Genomic DNA, 25,104 nt, shown 5'->3' with positions numbered 1-25,104 from the left:
AAGAGACAGGACCGGATGCCATGATCTTCGTTTTCTGAATGTTGAGCTTTAAGCCAACTTTTTCACTCTCCACTTTCACTTTCATCAAGAGGCTTTTGAGTTCCTCTTCACTTTCTGCCATAAGGGTGGTGTCATCTGCATATCTGAGGTTATTGATATTTCTCCCTGCAATCTTGATTCTAGCTTGTGTTTCTTCCAGTCCAGTGTTTCTCATGATGTACTCTGCATAGAAGTTAAATAAGCAGGGTGACAATATACAGCCTTGACGTATTCCTTTTCCTATTTGGAACCAGTCTGTTGTTCCATGTCCAGTTCTAACTGTTGCTTCCTGTCCTGCATATAGGTTTCTCAAGAGGCAGATCAAGTAGTCTCTACTTCCTATAATTTGGAAGGTTTTACTATTTCCATCATACTGCTCAGCATGTCTTGTTTTTATGTTAGCACTGATGGAACACTGCCTAGGATCCATTAATTCATTAAAAATTGTAATATTCTATTATTCTTTATTAGATAAAATGCTTTTTATATTGATCAACTGCCTCATATCAAACTATACTTAGTTGCATAATTTATATGAAATTGGAAGGATAAGACCAACAAATTTATTTTCTATTGTTTTTTTTTTGAAGTATCACTCATGAACTCATGGATTTTAACTCAGGTGGTAAGTTTCAACACATTGTAGCTATTATATTTATTGATTTTACCCTGCTGCTGCTGCTGCTAAGTCGCTTCAGTCGTGTCCGACTCTGTGTGACCCCACAGACGGCAGCCCACCAGGCTCCACCATCCCTGGGATTCTCCAGGCAGGAACACTGGAGCAGGTTGCCACCAATGCATGAAGGTGAAAAGTGAAAGTGAAGTCGCTCAGTCCTGTCTGACTCTTCTCGACCCCATGGACTGCAGCCTACCAGGCTCCTCCGTCCATGGGATTTTCCAGGCAAGAGTACTGGAGTGGGGTGCCATTGCCTTCTCCGTGATTTTACCCCAGTCCCTCCATTTTCCTGGTTTTCCATAGTTCTAACTGTTCATTTGCTTTCTACAATCAGGCAGCCATGTACAGGTCGCTTGCCCCCCACCCCCTTTTTTAAGGCTACCACTGGTTAAGAGAATAGGTAACAAAGAAACATTGATGGACAACGAGAGGAATAAGTTTAACTTTCCACAGACTCAATAATCAATGCTGTGGTAACTGTTGCTACTTCTGGTACAGCCTTACTTGGAGAAATGGGTCACCTAAAAGACTCTTTCCCCATTCCCCATGCATGCCCCCCAGTGTCTCTAAATGCTAAATAGATGGTAACTTGTTAAATTTTATCAATGCTGACTATAATTAGCTATAAAATTTATGATACAGGTGATGTATCTTTTATACCTCTATTTTATATTCTATAGGATACTTAGGTCAACTAATACAATTTATTGACTACTATGTTAAGGCCTTATTGGATGGAGAGTAAAATGATATTGAGCCCTTAACAAATCTACATGATCAGAAGGCAAGACAACTGAAGGCAGGACATAATAATTATGCATAGTTGTATAACACCTATGAGGGCAAAAAGGAGAAAGACTCATACAGACCTGGGAATAGACCAGAACTGCCTTTCACAGAGGCAGCATTAGTTGGGTCTTGAAAGACAGCCATGTGTAAGAAGTGGGCAAAGTTCTTAAGAAGAACCAAGGGAAGTAAAGGCACTGAAGCAAGGATGTACAGGAGAGACTCAAAAAATGATGAGTACTCTGGAATAGGGAGTACTGGAGGCATGCACACTATGATAAAACCACAAATAGCAAATACTTTCTTGACTGGATTAAAGTACAATTTTGCAGAAGATTAAACATGTCAACCCCAAATATAATGTAGAAAGAGACTCTAACGCCAAACACAAAATATTTTTCTTTTACTGGGATGGTATCACTGTTTTTACCACTGATATGTATATGATCTGTTTAACAGAGAGCTGTCTTGCTTTCAGCAGTATGACTTATGATAATTTTAGTACAAAATGCCTAAAGGATAACCAACTCCTTTTCTTACTACTCTGTTCAAAACTAGCATAAACAGTGTAGAAACATAAAATTATTATAGCCCATTTCTCAAGAGATCTGAGACTGGAATCCAAAGGACACTGCAATATGACTGTACACGCAGAAAGTAACATAACAGCATTTTAAAAATGACAAAAGAATACAGCATTTGGCCTGATTTCTTCCACATGCATTAAAAAGGGGGGAGGGATGCTGTAAGACTATGTGTGTCTTTCCTCTCTGTACCCAGATTCCATTTACCTAAAAACAAATAACAAAAAACCTGTTCCAATATTTATGTTGTATAGAGACTAAGTGAGGCTGGGGTAAGCAGCAGCCAGCCAGCAGTACCAAAACAAAGTCAGTCACTCACATTCAACATTTCCAAATCCAAATATGTCTCCCAACCCTTTAACTGTCCACTCTACTCCAAACCTCAAATAATACAGCAATGTCAACATCATCTAAATTAAGTGGTATTATCTATTTGCCCTGACATCTTGGAGGCAGCCCTCCTCACAAGCTATTGCAGTCCTTTTGCAGAGCATCTTCTCTTGGAACCCTCCCACTCACAACCCTGACACTACCATAAACCATTCAATGATCAAATCCTGTTGATTCTAGTGTTAAAATGTTTGTCAAAGTGTATTCTTTTCTACTTCAAGTTTTCATAGTTCAGAACTTGCATGGTTTTATAATTTACTGTCTGGTAAAAATTGGTTACCCTGCCACCAACTCTGAACCACTTCATCTATTTCTTCATGCTACTAATTCTGACTCTTTAAGATAGCAATCTGATCGATAAACACCAAAATATTTAGTGGTTCGTTCCTCCCACAATATTCAAAATTATGTTCATTCTGTACCAGGGCAAGCACAGGGCACTCAAATACAACCAGTTGAGTTTTTCAATCAAATCTCCAGGTTCTCCTCTCACTTTAGCTAGATATTATGTTCTTCCTCAAGAATATCCAGCATTTCCCTGCCTCAATCTTAGGCATGAAAAAGCTTTCCCATCCCTCAGGAACTGACTCTTCACACTTCTGCGGCCGCAAAATGTTTTCAGAATATCCGATCTTAATTCATCATTTTCTCATTTACATTCTCTCACAGGAAGTGTATGTAATTCTAATAGAGAACACCAGTCTATCTTGTTATCATAACTATGTGGCACATGTTGAAATAATTTTTGATATATCTGTATCTTGAAATATATAATGGATTTACCTAGTGTTTAATTAGATGAATGAGTTGAGTAGTACAGTATTTTTATGCACACAAAGTTCCCCAAATCAACTCACAGTTCATCTACTAACCTCGTAATTTTCTACTTCTCCATCTTCCACATCCAATTCAAAGCTGAAAGTTGGGCCCACTGCAGGTGGCACTGGAAGCATTGATCTGCAGTGAAAATAACCAACACAAGGATTGATACATTAATGCATTGTATCAGTGAACAGGATGAGAAGAACATGGCCAGTGCTACAGGGATAAAGAATGAATGTTGATCAGTGACAACCCTTTAAAGAAACTGATTTTACTAGCAATAAACAATTAAAAACTGACATTAAAAGAATATCATTTGCAACAGCATAAAAAAACATGAAATATTACAGATGAATTTAACAAAACATGTGCAAGACCTGTAAAATAAAAACTGTAAAAATACTGCTAGGATAAATTTGAAAAGGTAATAGACAGAGAAATATACCATATAAGTAGGTCAGAAGATTCAATATTGTTAAAGATGTCAATTCTCTTCCAAAACTCATCTATGGATTTCACATAATCCCTACCTCACGTAATCCCTACCAAATTCCAGCTTTTTTAAAGTAGAAACTGATTTGCTGTTTTTAAAATTTATGTGGACATGCAAAAGACTTTAAATAAAATCAGTTTAAGAACAAAATTAGGAGATTTATAGTATCTGATTTTAAGATAATAAAGCTACAATTTTCAAAATAGTATGATATAGGCACATAGCCGTCTGGTATAAAAACAACATTCCCTAGCCTTTCTAGAAGTACTTACAGACATGGGTCTAGATTCTAACCAACAGGAGTTATACATGTCGGCAGGAATCATACATGCAACTTCTAGTAATTATCCTTGAGAGGAAGCAGGTAGGCAGAGAGATTCAGTTTCATTTTTGCTAGCTAGAATGTGGATGTGACGGCCAGAGCCTGAGAAGTCATCTTATATCATGCAGAGGAAACCGTAAAATTTTGAGGATGGCAGACCCATTCTTCAGAGTTATGGAGTTAACAGACCATGTCTGAATCACCTAATTCTAGACTTCACTGCACGAGAAAGATAAAAAGAACTATGATGTTTAACCTATGGGTGTTTCTGTTACAAATCTAATCCTAGCAGAGTATTTCTAAGGCACAGATATAACTTTTCTCTCTCGCTTCCCTTGAGAGAAGTGGCAGCATTAAATGCTAGATAACCATGGAAGGTGGCGAGTGACGCCTGCTGTGAAAGAGGCAACCCATTTAAGCTTCTCTACCTAACTTATGGTGTACCCCTGCCCCACTTCTCCCCTGTCCTTACTCTTCTCTTTCAGCCTTAAATGGTCCCCCACCCCAACCTCTTAACATCAAATAAAAACAAGTACCTAAGACATATAAAATTGTTCATAAAGGGAAGAGTATCTCAAGGGTGTCAAAATTCAGAACTCAATAAAGAATAAGACAGAACTTACAACACATATGGTAGTAAGCTGGGATGGTAAGGGGGTGGTGGTATGGGCTGCTGGGATCGGTATCTACTGCGTCCTGTGAGCCTCCGAGGCATAAATGGAGGATAAGGCTGTAGAGAAAAAATGTTAAGACAATTTAACATCATTCCACATCCACAACTTTTTAAGGTGTTAAATAAAGTCTCTTCTTTTTTAAAAACCTAGAAAGTTATTTATTGTTCAAGGGTATTTAGTATTTCTTAAATGTTAACAAAGGTGCAGCAACTAGTTTAAAACAAGAATATTCTTAGGTGTGCTTCTAAACACAATTTTCCAACTGACTGCAAGAATACATTTAAAATTCGAAACATGTAGAATTATACTGAAGCAGAACTCAAAACAAGTTAGTTACCAAAGCGAGCAATAAATTAATAACAACGAATGAAAACTTACTACTCCATACGAAACCTCCTGATGCAAAGGATCATGTGTTAGGAACTGCAAAGGAGCTGATGGAGGTAATGTCGGGGGATGGGCAGATGCAGGGTAAGTAAAACCTCCCACAGGAAGATGTTCTCCTAAGAGTTCCACTTCGTTTTCTATCCTTTGCAGAGGCTGAGGGGGGGAAAAAGCAAACTAATATACTTCCAGTGTTTAGATAGATAGACTGTGCTTTATAACAAAATTCAAAAAACCCAAAGATATCTTTTGGGTCATGCATTTCCTGATGTTCACATCAATCTAAATTCATACATGTGGACATACAGCCTACAGTAATACTGCCTTTAACTGAATTTCAATAAGAAGATCTCTCAAGCATGTTATTACACATTTCCACTATTCACTAAATGATACATATCTTTCACTATTTGAACTTTCCCTTAAAAATGATATAAAGAAAGACAAAAAGTCATGTAGTAAGCCAGTTACACGAAAGTTGAAGTTACTTAAGTCATGGCACACTGAACTACATCAATTTCAGACACAACCTTTTAACAGACGAAATCAAAGATGGTGTATACTGTAAATGAGAACTAGGGCTAAATAGTATAGAACACAGCAGGCAGTTATTTTATAGTAGAAAGCTTACGGGCTTTGGCATTAGACAAACTCTTGGTGCTGTAAATAATGAGCCCTGTGGCTCTTATAGAAATTACTTAATCTGAACCTTAATACTGTCATCTGTAGAACTGACATGTTCACAGCCTACTTCCGAAGTGTGATTTGAACACCAAGACAATGTTCAGAAAGCACACAGTGCTTTGCAAAGCACATAGCCTATGTTGCCCCCTCCCCCCAATCTTTTATAAAAAAATAGCTTGAGATAAAATTCACATACTATAAAATTCACCCTGCTAAGGGGTACAATTCAGTGGATTTTAGTATATTCACAAGAGTTGTACAATCATCACCACTGTCTAATTTCCCTCAGACATTCCCAAGTTCTAGACAACTGCTAATGTACTTTATATTTCTATACACTTATTTTGGACATCTCATATATATGGAATCACACAGGATGTGGCCCTTGTATCTGGCTTCTTTCACTTAGCATGGTTTCAAGGTTCATCCATCTTGTAGTCTGTATATTAGTACTTTGTTCTTTTTGGAGTTGAATAATCATCTACTGGATACATATACCATGCCTTGTTTATCCACTCATCAGTTAATGGACATCTGGAATGTTTCCACTTATGGCTATTAGGAATAATGTTGCTATGAACATCTGTGTACACATTCTGGGGCTGATGCTTTCAATCTGATCTCTTGGGAACAAATGTTAGTCTAACTTCTTCCCACAGTTAAGAGAACAGCAACACATTATTCAAATACAAGTAACTGCTAACAGTTACTGTGGAAAGTTATGTATGCTTGTATGATGGCTAAATTTAGTTTTAACCTTGAATTCCCAGGTACTGGAAGCTTCCTAAGGAACATCCTGGCATGAATCCTGTTCTGATTCTAATAAAAGATTTTCTTGTGGGAGTAGTTTCAACTTTTCAGATTAGCCAAACTTCTGTCATAATTGGCTTCTAATTTTCAGGAAAGCAGCCAGGTAAGCTCGTATCTCACCTCTTCCTGAGACTAAGCATGGTGTATAAATCCTAAGTAAAGCATGGTCAGGCTCTGTTAGGGTAAACCATCAAGCTCCATTCACAAGACCATTTCCACTCAAAGCATTTCCATATGTTCTTTCCCTTATTCTCCTTTAATCATGGTTCAGATGTTCAACTTGGCCTGTCTAGAAAACAATGGGGCCTTCTTCCTGTGTGTTTTCCCGCACTGATCCCTCCAGCCCCTGGAAATATTATGCCTCTCAGCTATATTCCAGCTCCAGGACAGAGTGAACTATGCTAACAGAGTATCTCATCTACTTTTCATCAGAACACAGCATAAAACCACCCTTTGGAAAAAAACAATTGAGGTTCAAAGGATTACTTACTTGCCTAAATGAATATAAATATTATTCTAACAAGTATAAACATTTTTATAATATTTTCATTTTCCCATTTTAGAAACGTATGAAAGGAAAAACTAGAACTGTGTTTTTTTTTTTCCAGATTCAATTTCCAAAGGATTGCAGATACAAAAGAATAAATTTGATTAGACAAGTTTCATATAAAATAACTAGAAAAACTTAATAAACCAAGTAACTGTAGGTACAATTATTGCTTATATATATTTCTATGTGTGGGGGTTCTTAGTTCTTTTAAGAACCAGGAAAGTGTCATAGTTACAATTTTTAAATGATAACAACTTAAACATCTACTAAATTAATCTGTCTTTTACATCTAAACATTCTGTAAAAGTTAAAGACAGAAGAGATACCTACCGATCGTGACTGCTGTGTTTGGAAAGGGACAAACTGGCTTGGAGGTGGCAAATGAGGAGGATGATGGGGAGAAAGATGGGGAGGATGTAAAATAAACGGATCACTGGAAATAAGGGGTGGAAATGCAGCATACGGTACTGGTAAGTGCTGAACAGAACATGCTTGAAGCATCTGTAAGAGAAATCATTTTTTGTTGAGAGTATCAGAATATATTAATTAAAAAAAAAACTATACAATCAGATTGAAATGTTACTCCCAGAATCATAAAAATGTCTTAATAACCTATAGTAACAATGAGATACTTATGCATTTTTGCATTTATTAGTACAATAAATTGTAACTAGTAATTATTCTGGATTTTACATAGCTCTTATAAATCAGTCAAAACACCTATCTTTTACTTAAGCTTTTGTAATACCTATGAAAATGAAGGGAAAGTGCCACAGAGAAGGAATCTCTTCCCACTTGGCTTAAAATGTAGCAGACATTACTGCTTTCCAAGAAGCTGTCCTTTTCAATCTTGTAATTTTTTTTATTTCTAAGAGCCCAATTCACAACTAAATGCTTTATGATCTCTCAATATTTTAGTTTGCTAATTTAGCACATTGGTTCTATAATCTATTAATGAGAAACCATGCATGGGTAAATTAATCTGTTAAACTGGTGTTAGTACTTGTATGTATGTGTTTGTTTTAATCTCAAATTCAGACAGGATTATTAGGATTTTAATAAGATTTAGCAAAGTGCTTTACTTTGAAGACTTTATTGACCTTAGACAAGTCATTTAAATTCTCTGGTTTTCAGCAACCTATTTTTCAAATAAGGGGGCTGAACTAGGGGCTGGTAAAGGACAAAGTATAAGAGGCAAAGGAGTATGAACTCCTGTTTTCGCATGCTAATTGCTTCTATGATATTAAGCACACCATTTTCAATTTCATTTAGAAAATGAGGGTACTATTTTCATCACAGGCTTCCTATAGTATGGAATAAGTAAGTCTAAGCAACTCAAAGTGCCTATTAAAAACCCAGCAAGTGTTGAGACTATTAATGTTGATCACCAAATTCTCTGAGACTTAATTACTAATCAGTTCAATATCCTAAGTTAAAACCTGAAGGACAATCTTTATTAAGGTTTAATTATAAACAGTGCAGACATGTGAAGGAACATGCTTTGACCTTCAAAGAATGTTAAAATATGTGTAATTTAATTAACGTAAAAACATATGAAGTTTTAAAGCTAATTCTACTTTACTGTTACTGTATAGGTGCAACTGAGATTTCTGTTGCAATAAAACTGCATTTTTTTACTTGAAAGTGAAAAGCTCCAAGTCTCTTGTGTTTTGTTTATATAACATATTTCGCCACTCTATAGAAGTACTGCACAGACTTACTGGAGGAGGCACACTACAGACAGGGAGGTGCTGTCCACTGAAAACCACAGAGCATCCTGGGACCTGTTGTGTACTGCAAGCAGGGATGTGCTGGCCTGTGCAGAGGGGAATCCCATGTGGTGCCACTGTTGTTACTGTGTAAGAAACAGGGACGGTGCCCTGATGGAGCTATTAGAAAAGAAACAGAACAGAAAGATGTGAGTGTGAGTTTGGATAAACTTTTAACAGTTTGGATAAAACATCAATTATTAAAAATTAAAATCTGGGCATTTATTGATTCTATTCTTAGCTGCAAAGATTGTTCACAATGTACTTCTGCAACAGTTTCAACCAAAATATTCTTGTTACTGTAGAGAAAAGCTGTTTCAAGAGCAGTATATGATATCCATTGAACTGGGCCTGACTCTTCACTCAAAAAAACTTGTAAAGTCCAGGAGATAATGAACTGCTATATTAACTCTTCAAGCCTGCTCTACAGAGCAGAAAACTTTTCTAAGGAGGAAATCTGAAAAAAAGAAACATGTCTGCTAATAACCTGCTCACATTCAACAGGAGGGAAAAAACCATTTGTTTAATCCAACTAGTGAAACGGAGAAGGCAATGGCACCCCACTCCAGTACTCTTGCCTGGAAAATCTCATGGATGGAGGAGCCCAGTAGGCTGCAGTCCATGGGGTCGCTAAGAGTTGGACACGACTGAGCGACTTCACTTTCACTTTTCACTTTCATGCATTGGAGAAGGAAATGGCAACCCACTCCAGTGTTCTTGCCTGGAGCATCCCAAGGACGGGGGAGTTTGTTGGGCTGCCGGTCTATGGGGTCGCACAGAGTCAGACACGACTGAAGCGACTTAGCAGTAGCAGCAGCAGTGAAACGTTAAGTAGCATTTTTAAAAAAATAAATAATTCCCTTCTCCCCTGGTCAGTTTTATTCCCATCCTATCTATCTGGAAGCAAATGACATTTAAAAATATGTCCTCCTGTATCATTCTCCATGAGCATATAAACATATGCATGAACTATTGTCATGCTTGTTTTTGTTCTTAACAGAAATATTACCCTGCAACTTACTTTTTCCAATTAATATTGTAGATATCTCTTTAAAGAAATTAAAGCCAACTCATTCTTTTTGACACTAACAAGATATTTCAAATACAGTCATCACTTTAACACAATCCTATCATTCATATACTAAAGGACTTTAAGTTGTATCACCTTTTACCAATACAAATAACAGCCATAAAAAACATCACTGAACATATATCCTTACACATTAGTTTCATTTATTTCACAGGGATTACTGGGTAAAGGGGTGAATGTATTTTAAACTTTAGCAAAAGTCTGGATGGATTAAATCACAATCCCAATGGTAGTAACAAGACTCTCAGCACCTCCACTCAAGGCAGATGTACAATATTTGCATAATAAGCATGCTTGCTTGTTATATACAAATACTACAATGGGGGAAGGGGGAAAAACCAGTATCTACCGGATTTACTTTAAATTTGTATTTCTCAGATTAGAGAGGTTGAACATCTTTTAATATGCTTATTAATCATCTAGATTTCCTTTTATGTAAATAATCTATATCCTGTGTTCACTGCCCACTTTCTATAAGGCTGTCCATTCATATTAACTTATAGTTTGGCTTTTTACTTAGAGATACATGTAATATTTTCTCAGTCTATGATTTCTCTTTTGATAAATCTTTTATTTAATGGTAAATCAACATTCCCCTTTCCTCTAAACTGAATTACCTCTTTCTATTCAGTAACTTCCCAAACATACCTAGATCTATTTTGTGCCAAATTTGTGTTGTCTCAATTATAGTCTCTTACTAGAAAAGTCAGTATCTAGTAAGACAAGTTCTTCTCATTATCATACTTTCTTCTCATTTTATTTTTGGGCCATTTTTTATACATTTATTCTTATGTAAATAACCTCAAATAATTTTATTCAGTTTCAGAATCCACTGGAATCCTAATTTATATTAACTGTACTAAATGTTATTTTACAAAGAACAATTTTATATTCAGTCTTTTTGTCATGTCACTACATGATCACTACTATAGTACTATACCTCCAAGAAATTAGGTTTCTTCATAAATACTACTTACTGAATTTATTACTCAAAATTCTTTTGTAAGTTTGGAGGCTTTGTTATATTGCTGATAGGTTATTTTTGTCTATTTCCATACCAAATTTCTTAATTATTCTGGCAAAAATGCCTTCATACAGCTTTATAATTAGTCCTAATAATTAGAAGAGCTACTCTGCCCAACTTGCTCTACTTCAGAATTATACACCAAAAGTTCTCTTAATTGGCTTAAAACACATTGTTGGGTCCCACACCTGATAAATCTAGTGTATAGTTTTGAGAATCTGCATTTTTAATAAATGTCCAGGTGCTGCTGCTGCTGATTAGCTAATTCAAGACATACTTTGAGAACCACCTGGCCTCAGAGACCCGAGACCAAAGTGTCAGTTGGCCAGCTATTTCACTGAGGGCCAGAAAATTAAGTATTTTAAGTTTGTGGGCCATCCTGGTCCCTGCACAAAGCACCCACAAATGACAGATGAGCAAACAAGCTTAGCTGTATTCCAACAGAACTCTACGAAAAACAGCCAGCAGTAGTTTGCTTTTCCCTGCTCTAGATAATCCCTGGTCCTTTAAAATGCTGTAGAAATCACAGAATCAGTTTCTCAAGTTACACCAAAAACTTACTGGAAATTTACTTGGAATACACTAATTCTATGTATGTGAGTTCTGAAAGCAGACAGTTTTTACAGGTTTGGATCTTTCAAGCCAAGTATCTATTTAGACAGTTTTGTAATCAAAAAGGACTTGAACATCTTTTGTTAAGACCCTTAACTTCCTTCATGTTATTCTGATTTCAGTTGTACTTTCTTCTTTGCATATTCAATATGGAGAATTTCAAACATGCTCAATGTATGTTTTTTTTTTTTAATTATGCTGACTAGTATAAAGAAACACAACTGATTTGCTGTATTGTTGCTTTAATAATCTGGGATTTTCTACCTGTATGATTATCTCATCTGCAATTACTTATGACGCTATTTGCTCTTTTCTTATTCTTACCCTCTATCATCAGTCCTGGCCTGTTGTTGTTTAGTCAGGTCTGACTCTTTCACAACCCCATGGACTGTAGCCTGCCAGGCTCCTCTGTCCATGGGATTTCCCAGGCAAGAATACTGGAATGGGTTGCCATTCCCTTTCTCTAGGGCATCTTCCTGACCCAGGGATCGAACCCACGTCTTCTGCATTGCAGGTGGATTCTTTACCACCTGGGAAGCCCCCAGTTCTGGCTTAGATTCCAGGATACTGAATAGATGCAGTGATAGTCATCACCCTGGCTTAGTCCAGCTATCAGCAAGAAAGCACTCTTTAAGTTTTACCATTAATTATGTTGCTTGAAATGTTATGTGAACTCAGTGTGGATCTATTTCTATTGGTTTTCATTTACAGTCTTTCTTTCCTCATGTATTTGGTTAACTTTGTTTCCTGCTTACTGTCCTTGAAAATTTAGTTGAGGAAATTCTCTGAAAACTAGAATGAAGATTTCATCCTCCAAAGAGAATATGCATGTTTTCTAGGCCCCTGCAGTCCCAAATACTTTGAGTAACTTCACAGTTGATGTGAATTTGACTGCAAATTACATTTGGTGCCAGTTACTTTTATTCTGCTGAAGCTGAAGCTCCAACACTTTGGCCACCTGATGTGAAGACCCGACCCACTGGAAAAGACTGAAGGCAGGAGGAGAAGGAGAAGGAGGTAACAGAGGATGAGATGGTTGGATGGCATCATCAATTCAATGGACATGAAACTGAGCAAACTCTGGGAGTGGTTATCCTCAATCAGGGGGAATGCTCTCAATAACCCTCACTGACAGCTCCAGAAAATAAAACTCCCCTTTTCCATTTTAAGATATTTTATTGGATATGATGGCAAAATTTTATATCTTTGCATCTATCAACAAAATAAAACATTTTCCCTTTATACTGAAGATTTCCTAGTGTTGAATTTATCCTGCACCATCAGGATAGACTATTTTACTATAACACTATCGTTTATTATTTAAACATCTGCATCTGTACTCAAGAGGGAAAGTAGTTGAAAGGTTTTGTTTGCTGTACTGTCTGTCTATGAGGTTTTATTATTAAGGAGCTTCACATAATATACTTGGAAAATTTCTATCTGTGGCTATGATTTTTGGTCTGGCAAACCCTCTTCTCAGCTAGTTCCTCAGTTCCTGGCAGGAACAAAGGGAAAGAAAGCTCGGTACTTGTCGTCTCAGTGGAGACCTAGGAAAACTTGAAAGCAAAGCTGTCTTGCCTACTGAATTACTCTAGAAGAAACTGGAAGGAAGCAGAAAACAGGAGTATATCCTCAAACCACCAGCTGACTGACTGGCGTTATTAAATTCTCTATCAGTCATTTGAAATCAACTATTACAATGAAGTCATTCTGAGCTTTTATAACCCTGATCTAAATTTTTTAAAGTTCAACTTTCTTTTAAGGAAGCTGTGTAGAATTTAAATTTTAATCTTCAATGAAGAACGATGAACTTATCTCAAATAGACTCATTTTAGGTAAAACTATTTCCTTTTAGGTAAAAGTAATCTACAACAAAAAACAATCAAACTAAATACACTGCTACCAACTTTAAGCATCTGTATTTCCTGGATATTCTGTTACTATACCTGATCATGTATGTCAACCATTACTGCATTCTGCTGGGGTGGATGAGCAGCAGGGTGTAACAGACGGGGAGATACATTCGGAGGGTGGAAGGCTCGAGGTTCTTCTATTGCTTGCTGCTGTGCATAAGGGAGATGGTGATAATTTTCATCTTGACTAATGGAATTAAGTCGAGACTGACGATCCCTTCTTCCTCTCTGACGCCTGACAGGAGGACTGTAATATAGTAAAAATGTCAGAGGTCGTTATAATGTTTACTGCTGTGATCCATCAGGATTGTGTACTGTCTCTCTTTGTAATCCATTAGCAGTATAAGCTAAATAGGCTTGAGTATTAAAGAACTGCTGTGGTTCATCATCAGCTCTAAACACAAAATAGAATGCATGTTTTTTAAAAAAATAACAGAAGAAAACAAAATTGATAATTGATTCTGAGAGTATTTAGAAATCAATAGCCAATCATTGTCATTTTGGGGGTGGGGGTTTAATTGTATAAAATTGCCCTTTTTATAGACAAATATCTATAAGTTCTTATGATTTAACCTACTATTTTGTCCCTTTTATTTTATAAACATTAACAACAAATTTTAATCTGCATATATCTTGGCAGTAATCCTATTATGCCTAACGGGTATTTTATATTTGTTTACTGGCTAAGGCATATAGAAAAGACATAGTTCCCACATGCCCAAAATGACAATTTTAAAAAATGAGTAATAACTAAAAAACATTTAATCTATTTACAATTGCAAATAACTGAGTAACAATAAATACTGAGAATGAAAATGACTGTGAGATAGTGTCAGCATAAATACTCTAGCGATACACAGGATTTTTAGGTAGAATTTGGCTACAGTGTCAGACTTTATTTTTTTGGGCTCCAAAATCACTGTAGATAGTGACTGCAGCCATGAAATTAAAAGATGCTTACTTCTTGGAAGGAAAGTTATGACCAACCTAGACAGCATATTCAAAAGCAGAGACATTACTTTGCCAACAAAGGTCAGTCTAGTCAAGGCTATGGTTTTTCCAGTGGTTTTTCTGTGAAGAAAGCTGAGCTCCGAAGAATTGATACTTTTGAACTGTGGTGTTGGAGAAGACTCTTTAGAGTCCTTTGGACTGCAAGGAGATCCAACCAGTCCATCCTAAAGGAGATCAGTCCTGGGTGTTCACTGATGCTGAAGCTGAAACTCCAATACTTTGGCCACCTCATGTGAAGAGCTGACTCACTGGAAAAGACCCCGATGCTGGGAGGGATTAGTGGCAGGAGAAGGGGACGACAGAGGATGAGATGGCTGGATGGCATCACAGACTCGATGGACATGAGTTTGTGTGAACTCTGGGAGTTGGTGATGGACAGCGAGGCCTGGCGTGCTGCAATTCATGGGGTCACAGAGAGTCGGACACGGCTGAGCGACAGAACTGGCTACTGAAAGAAACCACTTTTACTCTCTATGCACTTGTCATCTACATAGTTAAACACAAATAACAGTTGTTATCTTAAGTAGACTTCTATTTTCCACATCCCTTAATTCCACAATTCAGCTCCACTGCTTTTTACAAGGGCTCAGCATGGGTAACAATTCGAACAGCAGGCCTCAATAAAAATGTACTCCATTTCAGGCACAAGAGGCGAAACAGCCCCTTTCTAGACACAGCTGCACATAGCCATCTCAGCAGTCTTTACTGAGGACAGGTCACCTTTCCCTTAATTGTTGCATTCTGCACCTCTAAATCTGTTTCTTCTCTCAATTGCCCAATCTTAAAAAGAACAAGGGACTTTCTTTTGTAATATTAATTTCTCCACAGTGCTCTTAATACTAACCCTCAAGGTTAATGCTCCATTCATTGCTTCCTCTATGTTCAGCATAACTTTTTGCATTTCTGCTTCAAAACCGACAAACTATATTTCATTGATTTTCAGGTGCCATCTACCTTAGAACTTACTTTAATGTTTTGAGATACTTTTCATATAGTCTTTGCATAACCCTTACCCAGCTTTCCCTCATGTTAATATCTTCCATTAGAAAAAAAAATTATCAAAATTAAGAAATGAACCTTGGTATCATACTATTAATTAAACAACAGAATGTATTTAGATTTCACCCAGTTTTTCTAACAATGTTCCCTCACTGTTTCAGAATCCAATACAGGATCCCATTATTGCAGAGTGGTCATGCTTCTTTAGTCTTCTCCAATCCATGAAAGCTCAGTCTTCCATGACCTTGATAGCTCTGAAGACATACTCTGCAGAATGTCCTTTTAACCCAGGTTTGTCTGATGTTTTTTCATGACTTGCATGGCATTACGTATTACTGGAAAGGATATCACAGGGTTGATAGGCCCTTTTCAGTGCACTGTATAAAGGGCCCCACGACACTGATATGCATCACTCATGCTTACGTATGTATTACCAATCACTTGGCTAAACAGGTTTCTGCCAAGACCCTATTTTCTTACTGTCCATGGGGTTCTCCAGGAAAGAATACTGGAGTTGGTTGCCAGAAGAAATATCAACAACCTTAGATATGCAGATGATACCACTCTAATAGCAAAAAGTGAAAAGAAACTGAAAAGCCTCTTGATGAAGGTAAAAGAGGAGAGTGAAATGGCTGGCTTGAAACTCAACAATAAAAAAACTAAGATCATTGCATTCAGTCCCATCACTTCATGGCAAACAAACAGAAGGGGAAAATGGAAGCAGTGATAGATTTTATTTTCTTGGGGAGATACTCTGAATCATGCAAATATTCTGCTTTTGCTAAAAGTTTGCCAATAACTTTAGATTGCATGAATGGATCTTCAGCAATCACTCTATTCTGATATTCTAATGGTGATTTTCTACTCCCTTCATTTCTTCCATATATATCAACTGCAATTCTATAAAGAAGAGTTGCTCCTTCTCTCTGTTATATATGAGTAGGGGCTAACGGATATTTATTTTATTCTTTAGGTGATAATCCACAGTCATTTTATTTTGTTGTTCAAATTATTTTAACTGTTCAATGGGAGCATTTTGGCTCCTGTGACCTTCTCCTGTTGTCTTTATCATTTTGAGCACTTCCTTAATATATGGACCACAATATGCCCTAGGCTCATCTAGTATTTTCCCTACACCGACTCTGGAATTAACCAGTTCTCCAAAAGAGACTCCAAAGAGTCCTGGTTCCTTAGACTGTAGAATGGTATTTAAAAGCTAAGTGTGCTGACTGCTACACAGTTTCTAGCCTAAGAGAAAAGAACAAGAAAATTTATCTATGTATATGCACATATCTGTATCTGTACAACTATTTTAAAGGACCGTTTAATATATCACTAAAAAGGAGAAAGCTGCCAATTAGACTATGCTACAGGCTTCCCTGGTGGCTCAGGTGGTAAAGAATTTCCCTGCAATGTGGGAGACGGGTTCAGTCCTTGAGTCAAGAAGATCCCCTGGAGAAGGGAATGGCAACCCACTCCAGTATTCTTGCCTGGAGAATTCCACGGACAGAGGAGCCTGGCAGGCCACCATCCATGGGGTTGAAAAGAGTCGGACACGACTGAGCGACTAACACTTCACTTCATACCATCAATATAGATATTATGATGTGAAAAAATGTGCACTTTAAAATCAAAACACACGCCCAGATCATCTCCCGAAAAACTCTCATTCTATTCAAAAACTTTAAGGGCCCCTTTTATTATCCCTTTTATTATTTGATTCCATTGTTGCTTCTTGCTCTTACTTCCCTACTCAAACATAATTTCAGAAACTCAAAACTCACACAAATTAAGACACAAGTCCTCGTGCTGAAATGTAAATTCCTCGACAATTTTGGTCCCTATCTTTCCTGAATTTCCTCTTATTAAACGTTATGTATATGACTTTGTGGTAGAACATTTAGAAACCATAATTATTTGAAAATCTAGAAATAAGAAACAGTGATAAAAGATGGACAAATATTTCTCAGTTGACTTTTATATCAGTGATAGATACTACTTTATCACTTTGTTTTAGACATATCATTTGTAAACAGCACAAGGCTATTCCCTCCTGGCTCACTTACGTACCCTTGCTGGATTGAGTTTTCTAGACTACATGCTGTTTATCTGTTTCATTGTGTGGAAGCTATATACACCAGTTTTAGTCTTCCAGTGACTACACTTATATTTTTAAATACATACTTACATTTTTAAAAAAATATCTGGATTGCACATTTTTACTTCTCTCTGCTCTGTCCCTATTTTATGTTCAGATTTTTTTTTTTTAATTTCAATCTTTTTTTAAAGAGACTTTTATTCAGACTTAGCAAACCAAATCATATTAAATCGTCCTTTCTGCATTTATTCTTCTACTTCCTAGATAGAATAGTTTTAATAATTCTTTCAAAAAGGTTTTCTGTTTTAATCAGAAGTATAGTTGCCCTACAATATTATATGTTAGAAATATACAACATAGTGACTCACAATTTTAAAAGGCTACATTCCCTTCACAATCATTATAAAATATTGGCTATGTTGCCCATGTTGTACAATATATTCTTGTAGCTTATTTTATACTGAATAGTTTGTACCTCTTAATCCCCTACTCCTGCACTGGAATTCCTGCATTCTTCACTTTTTTTCCCCTCTCCCTATTGGTTAACCATTAGCTTGTTTTATCTGTGAGTCTGTATTTTTGCTATACTCACTAGTTTGTTGTACTTTTTAGATTTCACATATAAGTGATACCATACAGTATTTGTCTTTCTCTTGACTTATTTCACTTAGCATAATGCCAAGTCCATCCATTCTGCTGCAAATGGTAGAACTTCAGTCTTTTTATGGCTGAGTAGTATTCTACTACGTATTCTTTATCCATCATCTGTTGTTAGACACTTAGGCTGTTTCCATACCTCGGCAATTGTAAACAGTGCTACTATGAACATCAAGGTGCATATCTTTCTGAATTATTTTTCTTTTTTAAAAATATGTACCCAGGAGTGGAACTAGTGGATCATATGGTAGTTCTATTTTTAGTTTCGTTGAGAAACATCTATACTATTTTCCACAGTGGGTGCACAAATTTACATTCCCAACAACAGTGTGCAAGTGTTCTCTTTCTTCCACAGCCTTGCTCACATTTACTTTTCATGTTCTTTTTGATAATAGCTGTTCTAACAGGGGTGAGGTGATATCTCACTGTGGTTTTAATTTGCATTAACCTGATGATTAGTGACACTGAGTATCTTTCCAAGTGCCTGTTGGCCATCACATTTCCTCTCTGGAAAAACGTCTATTCAGGTCTTCTGCCTATTTTTAAAATCAAATTGTTTTTCTGTTATGAGCTGTTTACATATATATGTATGACAGTTAACTCCTTATCAGTTCTATTATTTGCATATACCTTTTCCCATTCAGTATGTTGTCTTTTCATTTTGTTGATGATTTCCTCTGCTGTGCAAAAACTTTTAAAGTTCGATTAAGTCTCAATTCGGAGAAGGCAATGGCACCCCACTCCAGTACTCTTGCCTGGAAAATCCCATGGATGGAGGAGCTTGGTAGGCTCCAATCCATGGGGTTGCGAAGAGTCGGACACGACTGAGCGACTTCACTTTCACTTTTCACTTTCCTGCATTGGAGAAGGAAATGGCAACCCACTCCAGTGTTCTTGCCTGGAGAATCCCAGGGACAGGGGAGCCTGGTGGGCTGCTGTCTATGGCGTCGCACAGAGTCGGACATGACTGAAGCGACTTAGCAGCAGCAGCAGCAAGTCTCGATTGCTTATTTTTGCTTTTATTTTCTTTGCTTTAGCAACCAGGTCCAAAAAATTACTGTTGCAAATTTATGTCAAAGAGTTTGCCATGTTTTCCTCTAGGAGTTTTATAGTTATCTGGTCTTACTTTTAAGTCTTTAATCCATATTGAGTTTATTTCTTTATATGGTGTTTGGGAATGTTCTAATTTCATTTTTTCCCATGTACCTGTCCAATTTTTTCAATATCACTGAAGAGGCTTTTTCCTCCACTGTATATTCTTGTCTTTGTCATAGATTGAACATTGTAGGTGGGTTTATTTCTGGGTTTTCTATCCTGCTCCAGTTATCTGTGTTTCTCTTTTTATGCCAGTACCATGCTTTTTTGATGCTTATAGCTTTGCAATATAGTCTGAAAGTTAGGGAGCAATTGATTCTTCCAGCTCTCTTGTTTCTTCTCAAGATTTTTTTTGGCTATTTAGGTATTTTGTGTTTGCATAGAAATTTTAAAATTATTTGTTCTAGTTCTATGAAAAATGTCATTGGTATTTCGATAGAGATTGCACTGAATCTGTGGAGAAGGCAATGGCAACCCACTCCAGTACTCTTGCCTGGAAAATCCCATGGCCGGAGGGGCCTAGTGGCCTGCCGTCACACAGAGTCAGACACAACTGAAGCGACTTAGCAGCAGCAGCAGCATAGTGTTTATTTTTAAAAATCCACGTATAAATGGATCCATGCAGTTCAAATCCGTATTGTTCAAAGGTCAACTGTATACTGTAATAAAATTTATGTGAATGTGGTCTCTCTTGCTACCTTTCTATAAGGTTTTCTACCTCCTTAGGTAGGTTCATTCTTAGATATTTTATTGTTTTTGATGCAATGGTAAGTTAGATTATTTCCTTAATTTCTCTTTCTGATAGTTTGTTGCTCATGTGTAGAAATGCAACAGATTTCAGTATATTAATTCTGTATCCTGCAAGTTTACTGAATTCATTGATGAGCTGTAGCAGTTTTCTGGTGGCATCTTTAGGATTTTCTATGTATAGTATTATATCACCTGCAAACAGTGATAAGTTTTATTTCTTCCTTTCCAATTTAGATTTTCATTTCTTTTTTCCATCTAACTGCTTTGGGTAGGATGTCCAAAATCATACTAAATAAAAGTGGCAAGAGTGGACATTTTTGTCGTATGCCTGATCTTGGAGGGAAGGCTTTCGGCTTTTCATTGTTGAGTATGACATTAGCTGTGGATTTGTCACATATGACCTTTATTATGTTGAGGTATGTTCCCTCTATGCCTACCTTCTGAAAAGTTTTAAAATCATAAATGGTGTCAAATTTTATCAAAAGCTGTCTCTATATCTACTGAGGTGATTATATGGTTTTTATTCTTCCATTTGCTAATGTAGTATATCAGACTAAATTGCAAATATTGAAAAATCCTTGCAACCCTGGGATAAATCCCTCTTGATCAAGGTGTAAGATTCAGGGAAGATCTCTTATTGCTCAACTTTCTTTCTCTCTGAATGTTTATGCACATTCTTGAATTTCACCAAGATCTTGCTCAACACCCATTCTTTAATTCTTGAAAATGATTTTTATACTATTTCTATAAAAACTGTTCCCTTCTATTGTTTCCGTCTGGAAATATGATTAGATGTATTTAGAACTGATGACTGTCGATATATTTAAATTTCTTTCCCACACTTTCCATTTTTCCCTTTTCACATTACATTCTGGGAAAGCTCTTTACTTGATCTTCCAGGGACCAAGATGCTTTTTCTGCCTGTTCATTAATTTTACCAACCAAGATTTCCAGTTGATTTTTAGGGATACAATCTCTTGTACTTCTCTCATGTTACACTTTTTCGAAAATTATTCTTGTTTCTTAACTGTTTTATTAGTTATTTTATTAACTGTTACTTCAAGTTCTTTCTTTGAGTTTCAGAGACTTTCTTTCACTTTGTTGGCTTTCTTCAAATGTTTGGTAACTTCCCAGTGTGCTCATCTTTGTATCTGAAATTGTATCAGATTGTTGCTGAATACTGCATCTGCTTATAAACCCTACTTCTGGCAGAAAAACTGGCAGTTAAAACTTATAGCTAGCCTGTAAGTACTAAGGAGACGGAAAGGGCAACCCACTCCAATATTCTTGCCTGGAGAATCCTATGGACGGAGGAGCCTGGTGGCCTGCTGTCCATAGGGTTGCACAGAGTCGGACACGACTGAAGCAACTTAGCATGCATGCATATATTGGAGAAGGAAATGGTAACCCACTCCAGTGTTCTTGCCTGGAGAACCCCAGGGACGGAGGAGCCTGGTGGGCTGCCAGCTCTGGGGTCATACAGAGTCAGACACGACTGATGCAACTTAGCAGCAGCAGCGTAAGTATAGTACTAAAGTGAGAAGGAAGTAACAAATAACACACAATGCTGGGGATAACAAATTTGTAGCTTGTTTTCTAGGTAAGTGCTCCCTATCTCTCCTTTGTGTTTGACAAACAGGGAGATTGATGCTTCTTTTCAACCTGAAAACTAGTTTCTGCCATCCAGCAACAGACACTGTCATGCCCTTTCTGGTCCAGAACACATTTTATGACCTACAGTTGTACTCCTAGGCTTTTATCTTAATGAAATGCTTGCACATGCACACTAGGAGTTGTCTACACAAAGGGTCCTAATAGAACTCTTTTTATTACCCAAACTGGGCATAACTATTATCCAACAGTAGGTGGGTACATAAATTACGGTACATTAATTCAATGGAAGATTATATCACAATAAATGAACTACTGCTACCCACATTAAAAAAGACTGCTTAATAAACAAAAAATACACTTACGTGAATTAAACAAAATACAAAATTGTGTTTTTAGAATGTATTTACAGGTATTAAAAACATGTACCAAGGGAGTTAGAACAAATCACAGGAAAGGGTTGAACAAATCACAGGAAAGGATTTTGATGTTATATTTTAACCTAAATGTAGGGCACACTTGTGTGTTATCCTTTTTAAATGTACACTTGTTTTACAAGTTCTCCTGAATGTATGGCATAGTTCACCATAAAACAATAGGAAATATCACAGCAGGTACTCAGACGTTATTTCCTTATGTAGTTATATTTAACAGCTATGAAATATTTTACCTGGTTGGCATAACATTATTTTACTTAAACATTCCCATATAATTGGGTAATAATGCACCAGATAATGTGAAAGTTTAATGGTCTCAACAGAATATACCTCAGGAACAGGTTTATCTTGTCTGATTTGGAACAACGAATGATGGGTTTTAACATCCCTTCAGTATTAAGTTACCTGTCTGTTAGTCACTCAGTTGTGTCCGACTCTTTCAACCCCATTGACTATAGCCCGTCAGACTCCTCTGTCCATGGAATTCTCCAAGCAAGAATACTGAAACGGGTAGCTATTCTCTACTCTAAGAGATCTTCACAATTCAGGGATCAAACCCCGGTCTCCTACATTACAGGCTTATTCTTTACCATCTGAGCCAAAATTAAGTGCCCTAAGGCTGCCCTAACAACATATCACAGACTGGCTTGAACAATAGAAATTTATTTTCTCAAGTTCGAGAGACTTAATGTCCAAGATCAAGGTGCCAGCATGCTCGATTTCTGGTGAAAGCTCTCTCCCTGGAGTCTTGTAAGGACACTAATCCTCTTGGATCAGGGACCTGTCCTGATGATTTCATTTAGCCTTAATTACTTCCTTAGAGGCCCCATCTCCAAATTCATCCACACTGTGGGTTAAGGCATCAGCCTATAGATACTCAGGAAACATATTCAGTTCGTTAACACCTTACTACTTCGAGATCATCAGTACTTCTTAGATTATCAACATCCTGGAAAGATAAACAGTTGTCTCACTTCAAGGATGTTCTATTTCCTTGGAAGAGGAAAGGTATGACCTCAGGCCACTACTAAACAGGAAGCAGCTCAGGAAACATATTCCCTGGAGAAGAAAAAACAAGAGCCAAGTCCCACATAGAAGAGAAGACTGAAAGCTGAACTAAACTTCAGTCACTCCTCATATCACAGGGTCCTCAATTTGAAAAGAAACTTAATGAAACTACAGCTGCCTTAGAGAATACAGAAGGAATATTTGTGGAGAGAGGTTATTCATTTGTAAGAATGGAATGGATAATAATGGAGTGAAGAAGAGACTGATCATTTCTAAGACTTCCATATTTCCACTGTTGTTGCTGTTCAGTTGCTCAAGTCGTGTCTGACTTTTTGCAACCCCATGGACTGCAGCACACCAGGCTTCCCTATCCTTCAACATCTCCTGGAACTTGCTCAAACTGTTGTCCATTGAGTCTGTGATAGCATCCAACCATCTTATTCTCTGTTGTCCCCTTCTCCTCCTGCTCAATCTTTCCCAGCATCAGCGTCTTTTCCAATGAGTTGGCTCTTTGCATCATGTGGTCAAAGTATCAGAGCTTCAGCTTCAGCATCAGTCCTTCCAATGAATATTCAGGACTCTTCTCCTTTAGGATTGACTGGTTTGATCTCCTTGTTGTCCAAGGGCCTCTCCTTAGTATTCTCCAGCACCACAGTTCAAAAGCATCAATTCTTCGGTGCTCAGCCTTCTTTATGGTCCAACTCTCACATCCATACATGACTACTGGAAAAACCATAGCTTTGACTATACAGACTTGTTGGCAAAATAATAATGTCTCTGCTTTTTAATACACTGTCTAGGTTTGTCATAGCTTTTCTTGCAAGGAGAAAGCATCTTTTAATTTCATGGCTGCAGTCATCATCTACAGGGATTTTGGAGTACCGTTGTAAATTATAAAATGCATTTTTCGGTAATATGGATTGAAGGTCAGCCCACAAAAAGTCTTAAACCTTGAGGTAGCTGAATTCATATATAAAGGTATGGATTGATTTTAAGTAAATCACTTTAGCCTCTTATTATACAATTTCTACATCTGTCAATCCCAAGCTAAATGAATTCTCATGATATTGTTTGGTAGTCCAAACAACTTGTAATGTTGTTTGTGTGTGAGTGTACAGAGACAAAAGGTGTTGATATATTTATAAAATGCTTACAGAAAAAATGCTTTTGGATGTTTAAAAATACTCTACCAATGACCAAAAATTTAATAAGCAATAGAACCAACTAACCTTCTTCTGTTGCGTGCAGGTGTGTTGCATCGTTCCCCTGAGAAGTGATGTTGGCTTGGTCGAACTGAAGGGGGCTGCCTATTTGATGTCATCTCCCATGGTCGCATTGGTGGTGAGGGAGCTGGTGATGCTGATGTATAATCGAAGACTGAATGAGAGAGGCGCTGTCTCTTGGGACTTGGACTATCTTCACTCTGCCAATGCAACAAAATCAATCAACAGAATAAGAGTTTTAAAGGATTTTTGCATTACTATTTACATGCATAGATGTTTAAGTAGTTTACCTCCAAGTGTAAAGGGGGGAAAAGATACACTATTAACTTGAATTAAATATCCGTTTAAAAGATGTGAGGGGTGGGGTAGGAAAGAAAGATCAAATGAAAAATTAACTCTTTATTTGAATTCATCGTGAAACTAATCAGGTAACAACATACATACATGATAGGGTAATAAACAATTTGGAAGGAAATGGCAACCCACTCCAGTATTCTTGCCTGGAGAATCCCATGGATGGAGGAGCCTGGTGGGCTACAGTCCACGGGGTAGCAAAGAGTCCGACACGACTGAGAGACTTCACTCACTATGCA

At 37.1% G+C, this 25,104-nt stretch overlaps 1 protein-coding gene across 9 annotated transcripts in view; it reads right to left on the bottom strand.

Annotated features, from left to right (window-relative positions):
• The window catches only part of RNF38 (ring finger protein 38), an 80,266-nt gene that overhangs the window by 10,457 nt on the left and 44,705 nt on the right, over positions 1–25,104 (bottom strand). For all 9 annotated transcript variants that reach the window (XM_010846040.1, XM_010846039.1, XM_010846041.1 and 6 more), the window contains 7 exons: positions 24,518–24,711; positions 13,656–13,869; positions 8,936–9,103; positions 7,545–7,715; positions 5,165–5,326; positions 4,736–4,842; positions 3,348–3,432 (listed from right to left, as the gene is read on the bottom strand). In XM_010846040.1, coding sequence (XP_010844342.1) covers positions 3,348–3,432; positions 4,736–4,842; positions 5,165–5,326; positions 7,545–7,715; positions 8,936–9,103; positions 13,656–13,869; positions 24,518–24,711 — 1,101 coding nt within the window. The remainder of the gene's footprint in view (positions 1–3,347; positions 3,433–4,735; positions 4,843–5,164; positions 5,327–7,544; positions 7,716–8,935; positions 9,104–13,655; positions 13,870–24,517; positions 24,712–25,104) is intronic.

The sequence above is a fragment of the Bison bison genome, unplaced genomic scaffold, assembly GCF_000754665.1.
Source record: "Bison bison bison isolate TAMUID 2011002044 unplaced genomic scaffold, Bison_UMD1.0 scf7180017864230, whole genome shotgun sequence".
NCBI lineage: Eukaryota > Metazoa > Chordata > Mammalia > Artiodactyla > Bovidae > Bison > Bison bison.
This window is presented reverse-complemented; position numbering and strand designations above follow the sequence as displayed.